The sequence below is a fragment of the Carassius gibelio genome, chromosome B20, assembly GCF_023724105.1.
Source record: "Carassius gibelio isolate Cgi1373 ecotype wild population from Czech Republic chromosome B20, carGib1.2-hapl.c, whole genome shotgun sequence".
Lineage (NCBI taxonomy): Eukaryota > Metazoa > Chordata > Actinopteri > Cypriniformes > Cyprinidae > Carassius > Carassius gibelio.
In genome coordinates this window covers 8,777,929-8,799,729 of record NC_068415.1, presented here as the reverse complement: position 1 = coordinate 8,799,729, position 21,801 = coordinate 8,777,929, and the positions used below count along the sequence as shown (strand labels likewise).

The window sequence follows — 21,801 nt, the reverse complement described above, 5'->3', positions numbered from 1 at the left end:
ATCCATCGTTTTTCAACAATTAAAGCCTTGTCCCCCTTTGTTGCCTTCTTTTTTTTTTTTTTACATAGCCAACAATTATTTCCTTAGTCATTCCCGGTTAAAAGAAACATGTTAAACGTGTAAGCATGAGGCAAACATGAAAAGGCTTATGCAAAACAGGGGTGGGGGGAGTTATTGTATCGTTTATATGTAAATGCATTTACATTTGCAATGCTCGTTAAAGGATTTCACAATGCCATTGTAAATAATCTTGAATTCAAGAGCCAAAATAAATAGCCCAGTCTCAGTTGTCGTAAGCATCTAGGAGGGTCATTACGTTTGAACACGCCCAGTTCCCTCGATGCTGTTGCACTGGGAGGGGTCTAGCACCTAAGGCGCCATTGAATTGTTCGCCGGTGGATCACGCAGAATCACCGCGGCTGTGCGCAATCGAGAGAAGCAAAGCAGCCGTCGGCTCTCCCTGGACTGCAATATTCAACGATCGAATATTTTAATATTTTTTAATAGCTCATATACACTAAAACGACAACATGAGTGAAATCAACGTCAAAAAGCTTAAGGTGAACGAGTTGAAGGACGAGCTCAAGAAGCGAAATCTCTCCGACAAGGGATTGAAGGCCGAGCTCATGGAGCGGCTGCAGGCCGCGCTCGATTCTGAGGCCCTGGCTGAGGAGGAAGAAGCCGTGGAAGAAGCAACAGACGAAAACGAGGCCGAGGGAAACGGTGTTGCGGTCGAACAAAAAGTCATGGGTGAAGAAGAGCCGGAGGGAGAGAGCATGGAGGCCGAGGAGCAAAATGGAGACGGGGGTGATGGCCAGGACGACGAAATGGGCAAAGAGGAGGAGGATGGGGACGCCGGCGTGGAAATGGACAAAGCCCTTGATGAAGAAGAAGAAGAGGAGGAGGAGGACGAAGACGACGAGATCATAGACAAAATCGACGACGAAGATGGTGAGCCTGAATCTCATCCATTAGAGGGTGAGTTTTTTAGGTGTTTTAACGCCGGGAGTAACGTTTACGTTAGTCTGTTCACGTGCGCTTTGAAGCCGGTTAGATCGTCGTTTAGCATATGTGGCTAACGGCTAACCGGTGGCTATTGTGTAGATAGCTAACGTGCTAATCCGGTCGGTTTGAGTTTAGTTGGTGGTTCGGAGTTTAAGATTTTAAAGGTTTCTTTTTTTAGCCGTGTTCGCAAAGTTAATCTAATCACCCGCGCGAACCTATTGTCTTCAGGAGTTTGCTACTATTGATATTTTTTTTACGATTAAAGGTAACTTGCATTACTCATTCGAATCTTCAAATAAAGGAGTTATGTTCTTTATTGCATTGTTTATGGTCGGTTGAGCTAGTTTTAGAAACTAGACAGTTTCGCTGCAAGCTTGAGGCGGGTCGCCCTCGCGTGGACTCATACGTTGCTCTGCAGAAAACTTTACGACAGACAGTACAAGAAGGTTAGGGATACAGTGAAATGCATTATAAGTGGGTGATAGTGTTAGGAATATTATAAGATAGAGGAAATTACAAAAGCGTCGAAAGACAGGGACATTTATTAGTTTCGGTTCAGGCTACTAGAAGGCGCCATCTGAGTTACTTCCGCTCAAGGTCAGTTCAGGATAGTGCGTGTTGATGCTGTTTGTTGTCAAAGATGTGAGCATTGGCTGGTGACCCTGCTACATTAGGCTAAATCTTTATATTACTTAAAAATATACCACTTCTCATTGTTTTTTTGTTTGTTTTTTTGACTGTGAATGAATTACATTTTACAGAACAGCACACAATCAATAGGAATTGCACCACCCACGTTTTTGTCTGATCTGGTTTATGCAGTCAGATCAGTGCTTGCAGTTTTTATCCTGAATGACATAACCAAGCAAAATATTCTGTCTGATCAGAGGTGGTCAGTTGATTTTGTAACTGGTGGAGTCCGAGCACTCTTGTCGTGTGGGCCACCCTTAAAACCCAGGGTCCAACACGTCCGGGCATTTCATTACTGTTTGTTTTATTTTCAAAGGGGATGCGGACAAAGACATCAGTGCTGATCAGAAGAATAAGAAGGGTGTTAAGAGACGCCGGGAGGAACATGGAAGGGGCTACTTTGAATTTATTGAAGAAAGCAAATACAGCCGGTAAGGATGGAAGCAATGGCCTTCTTTATCCCCGAAGTGCCACTTTTAATATATATTATATATTGGCTTTAAGTGCCAATGCCTTACCTAGAAAAATACAACCCTCATCTACCTCTTAACTAATGGAAAACATTGTTGAGGGTCATTCCTGGCTAATACAAAACACCTTACCTTCAGTAATATTATGCAACTACACTTCAAATAGTGCTTTAATGGAAAAACAATATTTTTGTTAAACACACTCTCACACTGTTGTCAGGCTGATTTATGTGCGTGTGTTGAATCAGACAGCGAACGAAGCAATGACGATAGCACGAGCTGCGGCTTCTGTCAAGACAGGGGAGGGCCAGCGGCGTTGAGTTTATATCGCAAAGTGTATCATGACGTAATGGGGTGGTTAAGAAATGGTAATGAAGCAAATTGTTTAATTTCTCAGACGTTCCTTCGCCGTTTCCATCTTTTTTTTTTTTGAGTGGTTTTTGTTTCTTTTTTCCTTGCATAATTGTGAAAGGTAAAATGTAAAATTTTACGGTTTATTTCTTTGTCTTATATAAAAAAAAACTGTAATAACTTTTCCTTTTAAATTCTGTTTCATTTGTGGTCAGCCGGTAAGTACAAATGTGGGCAGTTCTTCACATTGCATAAGGAAAAGGAAATATGTTTACACTTCTAATGCATGTTCTTTCTCTAAGTGTGTGGTGCTCAATTGCAGTTTGAATAAATGTAATTTTCTGTCTAGGTTTGATTTTCTGGCTTTTGTGATGCTCACCTATAGTGAACCAGTGTTTAGATTAAAAATGTTTGTCTACTTATGTACTTTTAGTATATGGATCAAAAATGTATATATTATTTTAATGTATCTGAATTCCTCATGGAAGAACTCAAGCATGAAAAATACCAAGCTACTATTTGTACCAACTAAATTGTAGCAATATCTGACCCAATTACTAATGATGTCGGGATGTCCCAGGCAGGGTCATTACTTGAATTTATGGGGCCTGACAGAACATTATAATTATGGCAACCCCTATACACTATGAATTGTAAAGACTTTATGACCTCCCTCTTTACAGGACATGACATCTGTGACATGATGTTGGTTGCTACAGAAAACAATTTTTCTGTAGCAAAAACAACAGATCTGCATGTAGATATAAATATAAAAATACTCTGACTTTTTCAAACCTTTACCTGATGAATTGGAAAGGGCAACACTCTTTCCATATAGCACAACATTGCTGCTCTCTATTTTACCAACAAGTTTTCTTTCAGGCTTCATCGTGGGGTAAACTGGTAAGCAATGATGGTTTGCATTCACAGAACAGTATAAGATGTTGTGAGCAGCCATTGTAAGGTATTGTACATCTACTTTTGATTCTGCTGTGGCTTTGAGGAAGGATCTCACCTGGACATGGGAAGCATGCCAGTCCATCACACTCTTGGTTCACCCATGGCATTAATGGCTTATTAACTGTATTTCAGGTCTAAGTCTCCTCTGCCACCTCTTGATGAAGAAGATGAAGAGTTTGACGACACCTTGGCCTGCCTGGATCCATGTGAGTGCTTTGTGTTAAGAAGCACATTGACTAATAGTGTAGTGAACATTTAATAAACATATGAACTTGCCTTTTTGGACTAACCAGCATTTTTTTCCTCATTGTTTCCATAGACAATTGTGATCTCAATTTCAAAGTCTCCCGGGACAGGTATAGCGCCTCATCTCTTACCATGGAGAGTTTCGCTTACCTTTGGGCAGGTGGCCGTGCCTCATACGGTGTAAACAAAGGCAAAGCCTGCTTTGAAATGAAGGTGCGTACTACAGCATATTTATGTAAACCAATGAGAAAGTGATGAATTTTGAATCATTATATGTCTCCTGCTTTTGCAGATCACTGAGAAAATCCCGGTCAAGCATTTAAACAGCAAAAACGTGGACTTCCATGATGTCCATGTTGGCTGGTCCCTGGCAAATGGAAGTCTTTTGCTGGGTAAGCACAGTTGGATAACATTAGCATGTGCTTTTGTGACCACAGTGTATGATTGCACAGCCCTATTTCATCTACTAAAAACACATGTCTTGTTGCTGTTTTAGGTGAGGGGGAGCATTCCTACTCGTATTCAAGCAAAGGGAAGAAGACTTCAAATTTTGTGACTGAAGACTATGGGGAGAATTTTGATGAAAATGATGTCATCGGCTGCTTCATTGTAAGTCGTTCACATCACTCTCACAAGAATTGTTTTTCCCTTTTAGTTTACATATTCTTATGTACTTTGGTTTGTTTCTTTGTCTTGCATAGAATTTTGAAGCAGATGAGCTGGAGATTTCCTACTCCAAAAATGGAAAGGACCTTGGTGTGGCTTTCAAGGTCAATAAGGAATCATTTGCCGGGCAGACTCTGTTCCCCCATGTTCTTTGCCACAACTGTGCGGTTGAGTTCAATTTCGGTCAGAGGGAGACCCCATTCTTCCCTCAGGTGGAGGGCTTCACCTTCCTGCAGCAAATTCCTGTGGATGTGCGTATTAGAGGACCTAAGGGACCTGAGACCAAGAAAGATTGCGAGGTACTTTTTGACCTTTTTTTTTTATTCTTCTCATTTTATAAACATTGAAATACGAATTTGTTCGAAAGTTTTTCTTTATTTTTTTGAAGTGTATAATCTTATAAAAAAATTATATTTTAAATACATGCTGTTCTTTTGAACTTTCTATTCATTAGAATATGCTAAAATGTTTCCACTAAGATATTAAGCAGACCCCAACAGGTGTTGCCGTGGGTTGTTTTTCACGTTTTCTTGTTTTTGATTTCAATAACGTGATATTTAGCCCCTGGAATGCAAATTTTGCCAGGGAACCCTGCCAAAGAATGTGTGTATTACCCCCTCGAACATGATTGGGCTAGTTTTGAGTAGCATCTGGGCAGGTTTTGTGAAAACCTGGCAACTCTGGTTAACAGTAATATAAAATATTTCCTGAGTCTCAAATCAGCATATTAGAATGATTTCTGAAGCATTGTGTGCCACTGAAGACTGGAGTAAAGGCTGCTGACAATTCTGCTTTGCCATCACAAAAATCTATTTAGAGTTTCAAATAGAATTGTATAATCAAATAATGCAGCCTTGGTCAGCATAAGAGGCTTCATTTAAAACATGTCAATGATTGAAGACATGATTGTAATCACTAATATTTTGGTTTCAAGGTGATCGTTATGGTCGGCCTTCCTGGATCTGGAAAAACTGCTTGGGTAAATAAACATGTTGAAGAGAACCCTGGCAAGTTCAATGTCCTCGGCACCAACGCCATCTTGGAGAAGATGATGGTGAGAAACATTCTTCTTGAAAACTTTTTCTTATATGTCTGAATCTTATTTTCTGGTCTAATCTCACTTTTTGGACTTGCAGATTGACAGCATGAAGAGGCAAAACAAAGACACGGCGAAGCTCTCAGCCATCTCTCAGCGTGCACCTCTGTTCCTGGGCAAGTTTATTGAAATTGCCGCCCGCAAAAAGAGAAACTACATCTTGGATCAGACAAACGTGTCTGCACTGGCCCAGAGAAGGAAGATGTGTCTGTTTGCTGGCTTCCAACGCAAAGCTGTAGTGGTCTTCCCAGCAGATGAGGCCTTCAAGGAGAGAACACAGAAGAAAGCAGAAACCGATGGCAAAGATGTACCTGAGCATGCCGTTCTGAAAATGAAAGGCAAGATGTGATGTCATTTCCCCATTGCACTTTCTGGTTTTCTTTGTAGTCCAAAACTATATAGTTTAAACTACACACAAAGTAGAAAAGCCAGGAATACCAAAGATTGTTGTTCCTCTCTACAGGTATCTACACATTTCCAGAGGTAGGAGACTGCTTCTCAGAGGTCACCTATGTGGAACTGCAGAAGGAGGAAGCCGTCAAGCTTTTGGAGCAGTACAAGGAAGAGAGTAAAAGTGCTTTGCCACCCGAAAAGAAACCAAACCAGGGCACAATAACCCCCAAAAAGGGAGGTGGACGAGGCAAAGGGCCTAAGAACCAGTTCAGTAGGGGTGGTGGTCCAGGCCCACGTGGAGGCAGAGGTGGATTTCAGCCCCGTGGAAACTTCAGAGGATGTAAGCAAGTTTTTAGTGAGCTGTCATGGTAAATATACACTGAGAATTATACCTCGTATTTTCTCCTTCTAGTACCAGCACCACATCGAGGGTTTAATCGTCACCCACGTGGCTACATGCCACCACCGCCACCACCCCCTGTCTTCAGAGGAGGGTTCCATAGCCGAGGTGGAGCCGGTGGGATGCCCAGCCGGGGAATGGGCCCCAGGGGTGGTGGGCACATTAGAGGCGGCAGAGGTGGAGCAATGGGCCGTGGGGGGGCTGCACACAGAGGTAACATGCACCGCGGTGGACCCCAAAACAGAGGACACTTCCAGCAGGTTAGTTTGTATATTTTGTAATAAAGAACACTACTGTTCAATAGTTTGGGGTCGGCTATATATATCTATATATCAGCATATTGATTTCTGAAGGGTCATGTGACACTGAAAACTGGCTTTGCCATATGATTTGCCAGTTTTCAGTGTCACATGACCCTTCAGAAATCAATATGCTGATATTTTTTGCTTAAGAGACATTTCTTTATTTTTTATTCCATGGCCGAAACAAAAAAAAAAAAAAAAAAAGAATTGTGACACTATCCAAATTGCAAGGAAAGTCTTGAGTTGTCATTTAATAATTCAGATTTTTTAGCACATTTTCAAAATTATAAAGTAGCATTGCTTCAGTATTTTTAAATTAGATTTTATATGTATATGTATGTATCTGTATATATGTATCTGTGTATATATATATATCTATGTATCTCCCCTGAAGGAATCAAGCTTACATAGTTAATAACACCTTCTTCTTTTTTTCATCATAATTATTTCTTTAAATAAAATAAACTCTTATTGACACAACTTTTAAATGCTACTGAAACCTCAATTTGACTTTGACTAAGAGAGTAATGTTGAGTTTTCGCCTTCATAGAAGTTCCGTGGCAGAGGAGGCCATCAGCAGAATCGTGGTGGTTTTGGCAATAAAAACGGATCTTTTGCCCAAGCCTTCAACCAGAGCTGGCAACAAGGGGTTTGTACAGCTATTATGTGTCTCATTGAGACTTTTTTTAAAGGGTCACAGATAAGCCATACATTGTGTAAACGTCCATTGAGAAGTCTGACTTATTCAAAATCATAAGATTGGCTATTATATTAATTATTATTGAACAAAATAAAATTGTAGTCCATTTAACTCATGAAACTTTCTTTGGCCCTTTAGTTCTGGAACCAGAAGCCATGGAATCAACAGTACCACCCAGGATATTACTAAGTGCACATATGTATTAAAGACTCATGGCCTCTTGTGCGCTGAAATGCACAGCCACTGAATAACCATCCACTTTTACGGTCCTTGTTTATTATAATTTTTTTAAAGGAATTCCATTTTTATGTAAGAGAAGCAAGTGGCAAACAAACATTCCGCCCTTCTGAAGTGAACAGTCTACGTTCTACATAGATGTGTGCTTCACTCTCAGATTTTTGTCAAATGTATTTCCTCCCCCTTTTATTTTTTATCACAGCTTTGATATATTGTTATATCACGAATCCCAGCATTTGTCTTGTGAGGGATGCTTTGAATTTCAGGGTTGTGAATTTTATTCTGTAAAATGTCATTTTTACCCTAAGTAAATTATTATTTTTCAAAAAAAAAAAAAAATGGTGTAGAAGTTAGTTTAAAAATCCCGGTGAGCCTAAATCATTTAGAATCTTTTATCAATTATCATTCACATTTACACAGCAATTCTGCCTTTCACGTTCAGTGGACGGTGAAAAACAATATTTACTACTAACAGGTTCAAGTTTTTCTTTGTTAGCCCAGACTGTAACAGTTACATTATAGGTTTGCAATAAATGATGTGCTTGCTTTTCTATGACCTTTTATGGCTTTTGACTGATATCTTGAAAAATCAATTTTAAAGAGCCTTTGAATGTCAATCAGATTTGTCTCTTAATTCAGCACCATCAGACTATACTTTATTGCCTTTGTCTTGTAGGGCATACAGTGGAAAGATTTTTCTAAATCAATTTAGTCAGTTACTTTATAATGTTTTTTTGCACTGCATACATTTACTCATTTGTGTCATCTAAGAAACCAAGAGGAGCCACAATGAAACATTCATGAAGTTAAGCACTTGATTGTGTTTATTGCTTTACACAGCTTTGTAAAATCATCACCGCTTTGTCAAGAACTCCATCATAATGAATGTGCACTAAGATTACTAGTGTTCATCCCGAGTAAGATTTTGTGGCAGTGCTTTTTTTTTTTTTTTTTTTTAGTGGCTTTGCAAAATATTTAATGCTAAGAGTATTATTTTTACTGAGCTATATTTATCTGTGTAATAATTCAATTAACCCGTTTCTGGTGAAATTGTTATAAAACAAAATTTAGACCATTTTACTACAGGAAATGTCCCAAAAAGTTCCCTTTTGGGATTAATTTGTCAAATGGTGGACTTGACAACCATTTTAGATCTAACAGCCAGCAAATAAGCAAGTTCTTTTGTTAAATTATCATATGCATTATTAATATTACATGGAGTGAGCGGTGGGGAAAATAGCTGAAGGTCGTATCAGAATTTCAGACTGGATTTTCTCAGTTTACATAACCTCATCATTCAGACCACAATAATATCGCATACACCCCATGATCCCATCGGCGAGACATCCTGATTTCATCAAGCCAGGCCCATGATTTGTTTGAATAAATATATTTCTTATAAAGTGCCAAATGGCCAAAGAAAAAGGGCAGCTATTTTTGACTTAAAATTGGTGTATTTTATCCTGATGTAGTAGTTTAAGTGGAATATTTTGTTGAACTGTATACCATTTAAATTGATGTAAAAGTAACTTATTTCAGGAAGTGTTTTCTTTTTTCCTGTAAATTATTTCCTGTGGGATGAGATAATGAACTGGTCTTTTAATAGAATAAGTGATTTTTAACAGATTTTTAACTGGAAAGCATGGCATGAGAGGTTTTACTACACAAACTTTGCTTGTGTAAGGTATGCTATTTTGAGGATGAACTTAAAATGTGGCATTATGTGTTCTTGAATGATGGCAGATGGTACGGTTTATGATGTTTGTATTTTGGCTTTGCTTTTTCAACGATGAATGTTGAGTGTTTCATGATGTAAGGAAATTTGTCATTAAATAATGTAATAAACCTCTGAGATAAATCATTGTTTTCTATTAGAATTCTTCTCTAAATAAAAAAAATAGAAACATTCAAAAATAAATCTTCTTTTGTGCTCAACAGAACAGAGAAACTCATAGAAGTTTGGAACAACTTCAGGTTGAGTAAACGTTGACTTCATTTTTAGGTGAACTATCCATTTAAATACAGTTATTAGAACTAGTTTATAATCACTGAGATTCTGAAAACTTGAATGAAGAACTGGTACTTGAATGGTTGCCACAACTTTTTTTTTGTAAATTCTCAGTTTACTTTATAACAGAACCATTTACACTGTTATGTAAGACATGTTTAAAGAAGGATCTTTACACTTCATGCCCTTTTTAAACTCTACAAATTGTTCTGTTTAATAAGTGAATATTTGTGTCTGTAGAGTAAACAAAACATAACTGCCTTGTGTATTCATGTCTGTAGTCCATGTGACCATTTGCACACACTGGAATATGCAAACTAAGACCCAAGAAAAAGCACCTCAATGAAAAATAGTTGAATTTATATTCAGTCAACATGTTGACATATACAACAAACCATTCTATTTACTGTTCAAAATATAACATCTACAAACCAGTCTTTCACTTCATATGGCATCATATACAAATGCAAAAATAAATGCATATCAATTTAGCGATATTTACAATTTCATAAAAGTGCTTGAGGTATCTTAATAAGGGTTAAGTTGCCAACACCCTTTCTTAGCCTTATAACGTTAGCTTTTAAGTACATTGTGTCACGTGGTCGATGGAAAATAGCACATTTATACAACTGAAACATTATCCATTGCGCATCCACACGTTTCTACAATCATATTTGGGAACTCAGCGACCTCAATTTCAGTATAATCTCCCTTTTTAACTAAGTACATCATCGGTAACGGCGCGCTTTCCACAACCGCGCACTTCCTCTCTCCGTAACCGTAGTTGCGCTTGGGCTGCCGGCAGCCTCCGTTACACCGGAACGCCTGATACCCGGATGGTTCGATGATCCAGTACTGGGTCCACGTCAAGGCTCGGAAGTTGATGAAGTATTTTTCCCTGCAGCACATTTCACTGTCTTTGTTGGTTTCACAGTCTCCACTAGACCTGCAACGTAAATAATATAAAAAATAGGCTATTAACATATTGTATTAAAACTTTTAAACGAAACACATTTTTATTTTTAAGAAATTCCTTCGGCCCATATTGCACATAAGTCACATTTGAATATATATTTAACTTAATTAGAATAACAATAGAGTAAATCTTCTGCGTAGGCTACATACTTCACATTTTGAAAAATGTCACTAACTTTGAATTTATACATATTGTTATACCCATAATCATTAAAGAAAAATGTGTGTGTGTGTGTGTGTATAGGCTATATATACACACAGTTTAAATAAACACATAAATAAATAACAAACACAATTATGATTTATAACCTATTTATAGATTTTGCCTTACTTTCATTAAAATTAGATAAAAGTAGTCTAATTCCAGGAAACAAAAACATTTGAATATATTTAACTGAATATAGGACTTTTATGTGTACCCTATAATAAATGGTAGCCTACTCCAGTAAAAAAAAAATACAAAATAATAATATTTTATATATATATATATATATATATATATATATATATATATATATATATATATATATATATATATATATATATATATATATATAAAGATAGATGGATAGATATATAGATATATAATACAATACAAATAAGTAAATAAATATATGTAGTTTAAAAGCATAATGCTGCTTTGAAATGAAGCCACGCTTACCCAAACTCCTCGAGGTTGAGGGTGTAAAGAACAAGCTCAGGTTTTCCGAGAGTGTTATCGTTAGGATCTTGAGTTGTGAAACGGACACACTTGGCCATTTCTGCCGCGTAACTGCCGGGTCTCTCGCCCTCGATCCACACCTCCAGGTGCATGGGCATCTCCATTCGGCTCTTCGACCAATAGTGCACCGCCTGGGTCACATCAAAGCTCTTCCAGCCGGTTTCGTGAATGGGAATCAACCTGAGGAGATAATGGTTGTGACAATTAGCATGCATGTTCCTTAACGCCAGTCAGCAGTGGAATTAGCATAATGAAGAAAGAATAACGACTGTCTGTGGCCGTCTCTGCTTACCTGGAATCCACTAGTGAAGTTCGGTTAGACCCGTCTTTCAGAGGTTCCACCCAGTAGATGCTCACCCGGGCGTTGTTGACGGGTCTGTGGCCCTTTCTCTCTGGTATGGAGCGCTTGTGTGGGGCTTTCTTGAACAGTTTTAGTTCTGCCATGGTCACTTCACTGTTCTCCGGAATCCTTGATGTCATCTCGAACATCACGCGTTGACGTGTCGTGTCAGAATATACAAATTCACCAGAGATGTCTGGAATAGACGAGAGCGATTTATTTACAACTAGATTTACATTTTGCTTATTTAAAATTCATTTTTGAAAGTATTAGCATTAATTGTTAATTTTCACGGAATTAAAATATAGTATTTTCATTTTGCATATTAGGCTAATCTTACCTATGATAAGGTAAAATGTATGATAGGTATAATTTTATGATAGGTAAAAATTGATAGCCTGAATGCACTGTAAGTCGCTTCGGATAAAAGCGTCTGCTAAATGCATACATTTAATTTAATTTTCGAAATTTCTTACCTGCATTGCCAGGGATTCCCCTCAGTATGCCGGCTAAACTCGGAAGCGAGCGGCGTTTTCTTGCGTGATGCAGTTTCAGCATGGAAACATATTTGTTCTTGATGTGCGTTGGAATCACAAGGTTCTCCAGGTCCCGCTTGTGAATTCTCGGAACTTCACTAAGTCCAAGTTTCTTCAGCAGAGCGTCTTTCATGTCTTCGTGGGTGAAACCCTTCACCATTGCGAAAAGTGCTGCGCAAAGGAGGCACGCGGCACGGATTGAAGACATCTTCCACGTGAAGGTGCTGGAGAGATTCTGACTCTGTGCTGCTGTTCTCGGGCTGAGATGGCTCTGCTTTGACAGCGGCCCGTCTTTATATGCGTCCCCTAGACCCTCAGTTGATCGCACTTTGACAAAGGGGTGGTGACTGACATCAGAGAGAAGGTGATACATGAAAGCCACGATTCATCGGAGAAGTTAACGCAAAATGTCCAACTTAAACTAGAAATTCAAATTCAACTAACCTTAAAATAAAATTAGATAGATAGATAGATAGATAGATAGATAGATAGATAGATAGATAGATAGATAGATAGATAGATAGATAGATAGATAGATAGATAGATAGATAGATAGATAGATAGATATGTATTTTAATAGAGATGATACATTTATAAACGTATAGATAGAAAGATTTATTGAATGACATAGCCTATATACAAGGATGATATATTGATAACCATATAGATATAACCATTTTAGTAAAGGGATGATGATAAATTGATAAACACGTATATAGATAGACATGTACAAGATAGATAGATAGATAGATAGATAGATAGATAGATAGATAGATAGATAGATAGATAGATAGATAGATAGATAGATAGATAGATAGATAGATAGATAGACATATATAGATGATATATTGATAAACGTGTAGAGACAGATAGACATGTATAGATAGATAGATAGATAGATAGTCTCTTCTTTGGAGTATATGTGATAATATAGTAAATATATTTTTTATGAATGTAGATTATGTGCTGTACTTGCATTTAATATTATCTTTATTTCTGACACAAGAAGTTCTTGTTGTGTGGATTTACCGATGACCTTCCAGACATAGTGAACTTAGAACGCACCCTCCTTTCCAGTTTGCATGTGCACGTTGATGAAGCACCCTTGTTCCTCTTGTGTACATTCCCCTGGACATTGTAAAACATTCCTAGTCTGGCAAGAGTCTGTCAGTACAGAGTTTTCAGTCCCTCTGTCTAAGCACCTTTCTGTTGATCACCTTCACTGTAGGCCCGTCATCATTGGGTGGGCTGAGGGATTAGATGTTTATTCGAAGACCACCATCCTTCTGCTTTATGCACAGATTAAAATTATTAGGCAAACAGACTGTTTAATCCAGGGATGTGGATTGGGAGGCTCTTCACAGGTTGGTGATTATCTGATTCCATTGCCAGATTTGCCGTGCCTTGTTTGGTCACACTAACATTAGAAGAGGGGCTAGTGGCACTGAGGACCCAGTGTCCTGAGTATGTGTATTGGCCCCTCTATTTGCTCTAAGATGTCAGACAGACTAAAGGAGCTCACAGGAAGAACAGATGACAAATGACTGGCTGGAGATGGAGGCAAATTAATGCAATACAAATGCAGAATCAGACAAAAGAGCTCACAGTTTGAGCCCAGATGAGTATTACCATATCTGCCACAAGAGATGATTAAGTAGGTTATATTTGCAAGGATAATATATATATATATATATATATATATATATATATATATATATATATATATATATATATATATATATATATATATATATATATATATATATATATATATAGTGCCCTCCATAAATCTTTGAACAGGAAAGACAAAATTGCTTTGTTTGCTGTGGTCAAGACATTAGCAAATATGATTAAAAGATGAATTTGAGACAAAACAACAGAATGTCACATTTAATTTTTTTAACCAGGTTTAACACATACATGTTACCAAATAAAAAGGACAGCACTTTTAGAGTTCATCCCACTATCTGATGTAAGCATAAGTATTGCCTAACTTGCCTCACAGGTCTTTCTAAGTGATCAGCTGTATCCTGTTGCATTAGTTGTTCTGACATTAAAAGCAGGGAATGTGTCTTATTAGTTATTGGCCGGTTAAAACATTTATGTGTTGAAACACACAATAATAAAATGTGACATTCTGTAATTTTGTCTCATATTCATCCTTTAATCCTATTTACAGATTTCTTGACTCCACAGCAAACAGAGCAATTTTGTCTTTACTGTTCCAATGCTTATGGAGGGCACTGTATGTGTGTGTATATATATATATATATATATATATATATATATATATATATATATATATATATATATATATATATATATATATATATATATATATATATATATATATATATATATATATATATATATATATATATATATATTGTTGGACCATCCTGGAAATCCGGACTTTAAAAGGTGTACAATTAAACCCACATGAAAATAATAAATAATATACATGCTATGTTTTTTTTTTTACCATATTCTTAAAAGTAATGTTAGTTAGCTGTGAAATGAATTGGCAACAATCCTCAGTCTAGGGCCCTGCTTGACTCATTTTGTACAATACACATGACCCATGCATGAGTAAACTGAAGTTCTGGATCTTTGTGTGATTTCTGTCAGTCTTCTGTCCTTCCCTTGTCGATTATTTTGAGGCCCTTTGTCAATATAAGTACCATCTAATTCTCACGGATAGTATATCCCTTAATCAAAGGATGGAGGTACACCCCAATCAACAAAACATGCGCTAATTAACACCTCTCTACTACACACGAAAGACAGCTCTATTCAAACGGATCCCGCCTCGGTTCGATAAAACAACAAACAATTCGACGTCATAAAGGTAACGAGTGTAAATATGGCTGCTTTGAAAACTCAGTGTTCTTTCTGTCAGCGATAAAGATCATGATGCAGGTAATTTCTGAAAATTGCTCATTTTAATTTAACGCATAAGGATGTTTATTGTTTAAACAAATTCTCACGGTCAGCAGAAATTAATAATTGAATGTGAACTTCCTGTTCAACATTCCCTACATCCTGCCGCAGTTTGGTTCTAACATCAAATGTTTTGACATGAAAGACACGTTTAGCACCTTATTAGGCCTGGTGTAGAAATTGTCAGATTCAGATTTACAGAAGAATGGTTATGAGAAAAGTAAATGGCAATGCTATGACATTTTCGTTTGATGTTACAAATAGCCTATGTTTTGCTACTTAAACAGCTTGCGTGTTTAGGACATATAAAATGAAGCATAAATATATGAAAATGTAATTGTATACTTATATCTCAATTGTATTAGGCTAATAGCATAACCTATACGTCTAGTCACATAGTTTTAAGTTAGTTGTAAAATCAGTATGCTAGGCTTTAAGATATTTAAAATACAAACTTTAATGTAACATTTACAAGCTTATCTGGTTGCTTCTCTGAACACGTTACATAAATCCACGGACAAATAAGTCCAGACGCACTTGATTAAATTCCACTCTACAATTGCAATGCAGAATATTGGACACAAGAGGGCGAACGTGCTCGTTTTTTCCCAGTTTTTTTAAAGACGCATAGGCCTAAGTTAAGAAAATGGAAGGCAAAAACTTATATGTATATGTTATATTATATTATACTTATATTATATGCATATTAAATGTATTTTCAACAGACATAAATTAGACATCCATCACCACTATTAACAATGCGCATATATATATATATATATATATATATATATATATATATATATATATACATATATATATGTATATATATATATATATATATATATATATATATATATATATATATATATATATATATATATATATATATATATATATTATATATATATTACATACTGTTTATTATAACTATTATACACACACACACACACATACAAATTTCATATAGCCTACTTTCAGTCTGGGATATAACCACAATCCAATGAACTCCAAAAAATGTTTGTAAAAGTATGTATTCTTATATGTTACACACTTAAAATGCATTTTATGAATAACCAAAAGAAAAAAAAGTGTTGCGTACAAATAGTGCGACAAATAGACGCTCAAAAACAGAAGTGAAGAGACATACAGCCAATGGTGACCCATACTCAGAATTCGTGCTCTGCATTTAACCCATCCAAAGTGCACGCCAAAGTTTGCCTGCATTGGTAACCATAGCAACAGTACGTTGTTCTCTTTCCGTCACCGTCTGACGTACGTCAACAAAAGAAGTCCTGGCGTTTTCACATAGTTTATTCATTTACCACAAGCAATAATAAGAAAAACAAAGCGTTTTGTCATTTTTAAAACAGTTGACAGTTAGCGCACTGCGCTAAAAGACAATTTGGCTTGCGCGAAACGGACGTCAACAGCACATTCATGCTAACAGAAATCCTCTAAAAAGGTCGGCCCCCTGAAGGTCAACGAATAATTGGGGGATAATTCGCACTCTTCTCTAGTATACACTACTCTGCTGTTTCCCTCCAGCATATCCCTCCGTTCTCTGCAGCCGATGCCGTGACGGTCGCCATGATGATGTCGGGTTTTGTCTGCGGCAGCAGCGAGCTTTGAGAGACCCACACACACGGCGACCGGGAGCGGAGCCGCCGAGTCCTCCAACCGACAGGAATGAGGACGCGTATTTCCAGCCCCTCGCCGCAAAGCTGCTTTTGACAAGTGCATAACAGTTTTCGAAAGCAAGGCTTGCTCCCTCCGCCAGCGTTTCGTATACACGAAGAGAGGAATTTAAAGATAAAACAGCTTGCTAAGGCTTTCGCAGTCCTGCTAGAGGAGGGGCATATGGGGCTTTGTAGCAATGCAGATCCCGTGCTGCTGATGCGCTTTTGTTACTGCATAATGGATAACCACAGATATCACCGTATCTCAGGGGATTGCTTTAAACTTCTTTGCTGACTTGTTTTGTGAAAAGTGTCCTTCACAGGAGAAGCTGAATTCGGGAATACATAAGCCTAAGGTTATATACGTCAAATCCACCGGCCAGGGTAGGGTTGATGGCTGGAAGTTCTCTAAGGACTGAATTCATGATGTTGTGGATTGATATGGATGCATCCGTACGAGAGGGACCATGAATAGGCTCGACAATATTTTTTGAGCCATTAAGTTTTTTCCGGAGCGTTCACGCAAGTGTGCCACTGGCCGGTCCCGTTTGCTACCGTGGGAGCAAATACTGACCATACCGTGAGACATCAGGAGCAACTGAAAACATGTCTGGAGAGGTGCGTTTGAAGAAGCTGGAGAAGCTGGTTCTAGATGGCCCGTCTCAGTCCACGGGCCAGTGCTTCAGCGTGGAGACCTTGTTGGATATTCTTGTTTGCCTGTATGATGAGTGCAACAGTTCTCCCATCAGAAGAGAGAAAAACATATTGGAGTTCCTAGACTGGGGTAAGGCATATTTCATGCACTGCACGCCTTGTCTTTCACGCGTCCCACACGTCAGTTGTGTAGCGATTCACTGTGACATGCGAGAGGCAAACAAACTATTGTTTTATCGTTTGACGTTAGCCAGCTGCTTTACAGACTAAAGTTGCTGTACGGAAAACGCATTGAGTTGTTTTTGAGGGGGAACAGAAATGAAGATGACATCATCGCTGGACTGGTTTGTGCATGATTGTGGAATGTGAAGCTCACCTTTAATGAGTCTTTCTGCTTACTGCTCCAACAAGGTGGATACAGTGCAGTGGGCTTTCATTTTGACATTGGCCAGAGCTAAACAAACTAATTTATTTATGGCCTGTGTGCTTATTCGGTAGCAGAATAGCATGTTGTTTTTTTTCTTTTTCTTTTCTTTTTTGATGGCTTGACAGTTCTTTACATACTGTTCATGTTTATTTTGTTTTTAATGGCTGTACATTATTTCTCGGACAATAGTTTAAGGTACACTCAGTAACGTTTTGGTAAATTAAAACATTTACAAATGACGAAAACTCAAGTCTTAAAGAAAAAGCTGTTTTATTCTACATGATGCGGGTCTGCCCCTCATGGGCACCGGCATTTTGAAATCACATGACCAACTGTGTCACGCAATTGACCGCGTTACTATTAATAATAATATGCTTACTTTATATACCGTTTTCAACTGGTGGGAAAGGCACTTTACAAAGCATAATTGTTAATCTAAGATAAAAAAATATATATATAATACTCACAGACACAACATGTTCCTAATATTTCTTTTAAAGGTCCCATATTGTACACTCTTCTGGAGTTTTATTGTTTTATGTCCTTAAAAAAATACATTTGTGGTATAATTACCAAAAACCATCTGATTATATTTTTACAGCTCCTTTCTCAGGAGGTCTGCTCAGAACAGGTCGAATTTAGCCTAATTAATTAATATTCATGAGCCTCTCTTCTGATTGGCCTGTTGTTTTCTGAGTGATGCACAGCCAGGCCAACCAAAGGTTACAAGGGTCAACAGACATCGCAGAGCTAGCTGGAGGCAGCAAAACAAAGGGCAAACTGGAGGCGGCCCACTCAAACCAGCACAGATTCGGCTACGTAAGGAGCTTAAATTATCATCTTGTTATGATATTGGGTGCCAGAATCGACGAAATACAGCCTAAAATTTTAAATTTGATTTCATATCTGCTGCCACTGCCAGAAAAACAAACCAATGACAGCTATGGTTCACTCCACATACATACTAGGGCTGTGAAATTAATCGCATTCGAATGTCATATGCATCTCGTCAGTAAAGCCAGTTCTGTGAATAGTAGTAATTCACCATCACCTGCTTTCAGAATGAGCGGCATTCACTACACAAAACCGTAATTTCACTGACAAACTGGGCAATATTTCGTTCAAAATAGAATGCAATTCATCTGTGATTATGAAGGTGATAATGCCTAATTGTCAGTGAACTATGGCTCTGTGTATTGAAAGCCGCTCAATCTGTAAGCAGGTGATGGGAGATTTTCTACTAATCACGGGACAGGCTTTACTGACTAGATGCGCATGACAATCGCATGTGATTAATTGCACATCACTAATACATATGCATCACTGGAAGGAGCAGGAAGCGATAAAGTGTGGCATAAAAGCTCCCCTGCTTTCGAGCTGTGTGTCACTCTTGTCTCTCATTAGCCATTGCTTCAGCAGCCTAGTTTCGCTTCTACGGCTTTCCACCTCACTCTACTTCATACTATGATGTAATAAATCTTTTCTACATTAGCTCATCCATGAACATGATTTCTGAATGAATTGATGGCCGAATGAATGGCCTATCTCTTCAAAAAAGTTTGGCATAATCAGCTGTCATGTTATGTAACTTTCTACAAAATTAATAGAATGCAAAAAACAGCATGTGTTTAGATTGGCTCTCTGAATGTAACGTCAGCTCACAGTGCAGTCCCTGCTTAGTTTGTTGTTTTGTTTACAATCCTCTGGTCCTGTGATTTTAATGAAAATGCTAATAAAACAAGCCTTCAAGTGACTTAGGCCATAGAGATGGCGGTGCTGGTCATTGTTGTCACACACAGGTCAGGACGTTTTTGTGATAGCTATTGTGCGTCATTGTGCATGTGTGCTTATGCGAAAAAAATGTAAGTGCCATTTTCCTGTGGGGAGTCTCAGTAGGGCAGCGTCAGGAAACTCTGCTGAGCTGCTGGACGCATGATGTCATATGGGGAAACGGCTGCACGTTGTGTTTGTCCCCTTTGTGAACTTGACTATTTAAAGACTGACTGGATAGGTCACTCACTCATGAGCTCATTAGCACACACTCACTCATTCATTCACATTTCAAAGTACGCCGCTGTGACCGTTGTCGGCACGGAGACCAAAGTTACAGTTTATTGTCACCGAGGTCAAATTTAGCTTCACAAGGAACTGCGTCTCGCTTCTTTATGACACACTGACACATTTTTATGGCGTTTATATTTCAAAAAGTAGGCTGGAAGTCTGGCTTAACTTTATAACCAAAAGGCATTGAGGGGATAAATTTGGCTAGTTGCTCTGGTTTTCCTCAGCGTCTGTGGACAGTCATAAACAGTTTCTGAGGACGCATCAGCTGCTGATGATATAGGTAAGAACAGTGATGAGGATTCCACTTTCAGCGTTGACTGATCATAATTGGAGCCTTGAGGCTGTCACAGTGTATCACAACATAATGAGAATCACATGTATGTTGGGACAAGGCCACTAAGTTGCAATTATATGCGAAACCCCTTGGAATGTCCCAGTCCTCTAGAGAAATGTATGCATAACCATGCAAGACACATAATGAATGATTCATTCATATTTCTTTCCCTAGCATTGCCAACCAAGTCTAGACCAGTGACCCGGAGCCATATTGTATTGTTCTGATTATATTTTTATTGTGAAAGAGTGGATTCATGCAGAGTCTCTGGGCTTTTCACTGAAATTGATCTAGGGCCAATTGGCAAAGGTGTGTATATGCTTCAGCTTTTCATTGGTTTTCCCTTGACTGAACCTGTAGACGATTGGAGGTAGCTTGGGGTTTAGCTTCTGGGGTTTCCCACATGATACTTTCCTTAAACAGGTATTCCCGAAATCTACCGGAATACAGAATATTTTGCACTGTCAGTACAGAACCAAATTTGAAACAAAGGTCATATTGAATCCTTTAAACAGAGAAAATATTGTCCAGTCCTTTGACTAGTGAAAATGATGTGTTTCAAAAAGGCTGTGCATAGATGAGAAACAATAATGTATTGTATATTGAAAATAATGTGTTTTTTGAACCTTAAACCACATAAATACATTTCATTACACCAAATGCACAAAATGATATATATTTTTTTGCAACATCATATGACCCTTTTAAAGCAGTTTTTACTCATAAATTGCTAGAAAATGTAACAAATAATTATAAAAGAATGGCAAGTAACACATTCATTTAAACATGAAATTCTTAAGTAGGATAACTGAAATAGTATTTTCTTGTAAAACGTACTGCAATATTTGTTTTATTTACAGCTTTGAATTATTATTATTATTATTATTACCGGGAATGTGAATATGGTAATAATTTTGTAGGATAATATATAGTGATGCTATTATTAACAAAAACATTTATTTTTGGTAGTTTAAAGCTGTAATGAAGTAAAATATAAATATTAGATGAAAAACATTTGACATTTTTTATAAATATGGCTTTGGCAAATAATTGAAATAAGTTACATTTTCTAAAACTGGAGAGGGTCCCACTTTATATTGGGTGGCCTTAACTACTATGTACTTACATAAAAAATAAGTACAATGTACTTATTGTGTTCATATTGTATTGTAAAACACTTTTGCTGCTATTGAGGTGGGATGGGGTAAGGTTAGGGAGAGGGTTGGAGGTATGGGTAAGTTTAAGGGTGGGTTAAGGTGTAAAGTATGGGTCAACAATGTAATTATAAATGTAATTACAGAAATTAAATACAGATGTAATTGCATGTAGTTTTTTTTTTTAATATAAGTACAATGTAAAAACATGTATGCACACAATAAGTACATTGTACTAAATTATTAATTAAAATGTAAGTACATAGTAGTTAAGGCCACTTAATATAAAGTGGGTCCCTGGAAAGAAAATCAACTTTATAAAAAATGGCCAACGCTCATAAGAAAATGACTAAAACATAAAATGAATTTGAAGTAGACATATTAATATTAACTACTATAATAGTATATGAACAATAACACTGAATATCAAAATACCATGGTATTACCATCTGA

At 37.5% G+C, this 21,801-nt stretch overlaps 3 protein-coding genes across 11 annotated transcripts in view; 2 read left to right on the top strand and 1 right to left on the bottom strand.

The window, feature by feature from the left end:
• The first annotated feature begins 344 nt into the window (after positions 1-344).
• Positions 345-8,072, top strand: LOC127983900 (heterogeneous nuclear ribonucleoprotein U). 2 transcript variants are annotated; one of them, XM_052586288.1, is made up of 13 exons: positions 345-978; positions 2,012-2,126; positions 3,609-3,682; positions 3,796-3,935; positions 4,015-4,114; positions 4,219-4,331; positions 4,424-4,687; positions 5,323-5,442; positions 5,525-5,822; positions 5,948-6,217; positions 6,290-6,537; positions 7,130-7,228; positions 7,418-8,072. In XM_052586288.1, the coding sequence occupies exons 1-13, from the start codon at positions 531-533 to the stop codon at positions 7,466-7,468; spliced, it is 2,340 nt and encodes a 779-aa protein (XP_052442248.1). In that variant the 5' UTR covers positions 345-530; the 3' UTR covers positions 7,469-8,072. The 2 variants fall into 2 exon arrangements, with proteins under 2 accessions (XP_052442248.1, XP_052442249.1); XM_052586289.1 differs by having other exon boundaries at positions 346-951.
• Positions 8,073-9,755: 1,683 nt separating this feature from the next.
• LOC127984202 (left-right determination factor 2-like) lies at positions 9,756-12,382 on the bottom strand. Its single transcript, XM_052586732.1, has 4 exons — positions 12,037-12,382; positions 11,513-11,756; positions 11,161-11,400; positions 9,756-10,470 (listed from the first exon to the last, which is right to left on the bottom strand). Exons 1-4 carry the CDS (start codon positions 12,302-12,304, stop codon positions 10,146-10,148), a joined length of 1,077 nt encoding a protein of 358 aa, XP_052442692.1. The 5' UTR covers positions 12,305-12,382; the 3' UTR covers positions 9,756-10,145.
• A 3,928-nt stretch (positions 12,383-16,310) lies between these two features.
• The window catches only part of LOC127984200 (serine/threonine-protein kinase MRCK alpha), a 53,897-nt gene continuing 48,406 nt past the window's right edge, over positions 16,311-21,801 (top strand). For all 8 annotated transcript variants that reach the window (XM_052586727.1, XM_052586731.1, XM_052586725.1 and 5 more), the window contains exon 1: positions 16,311-17,499. In XM_052586727.1, the coding sequence (XP_052442687.1) occupies positions 17,322-17,499 (178 nt within the window). In that variant the 5' untranslated portion in view covers positions 16,311-17,321. The remainder of the gene's footprint in view (positions 17,500-21,801) is intronic.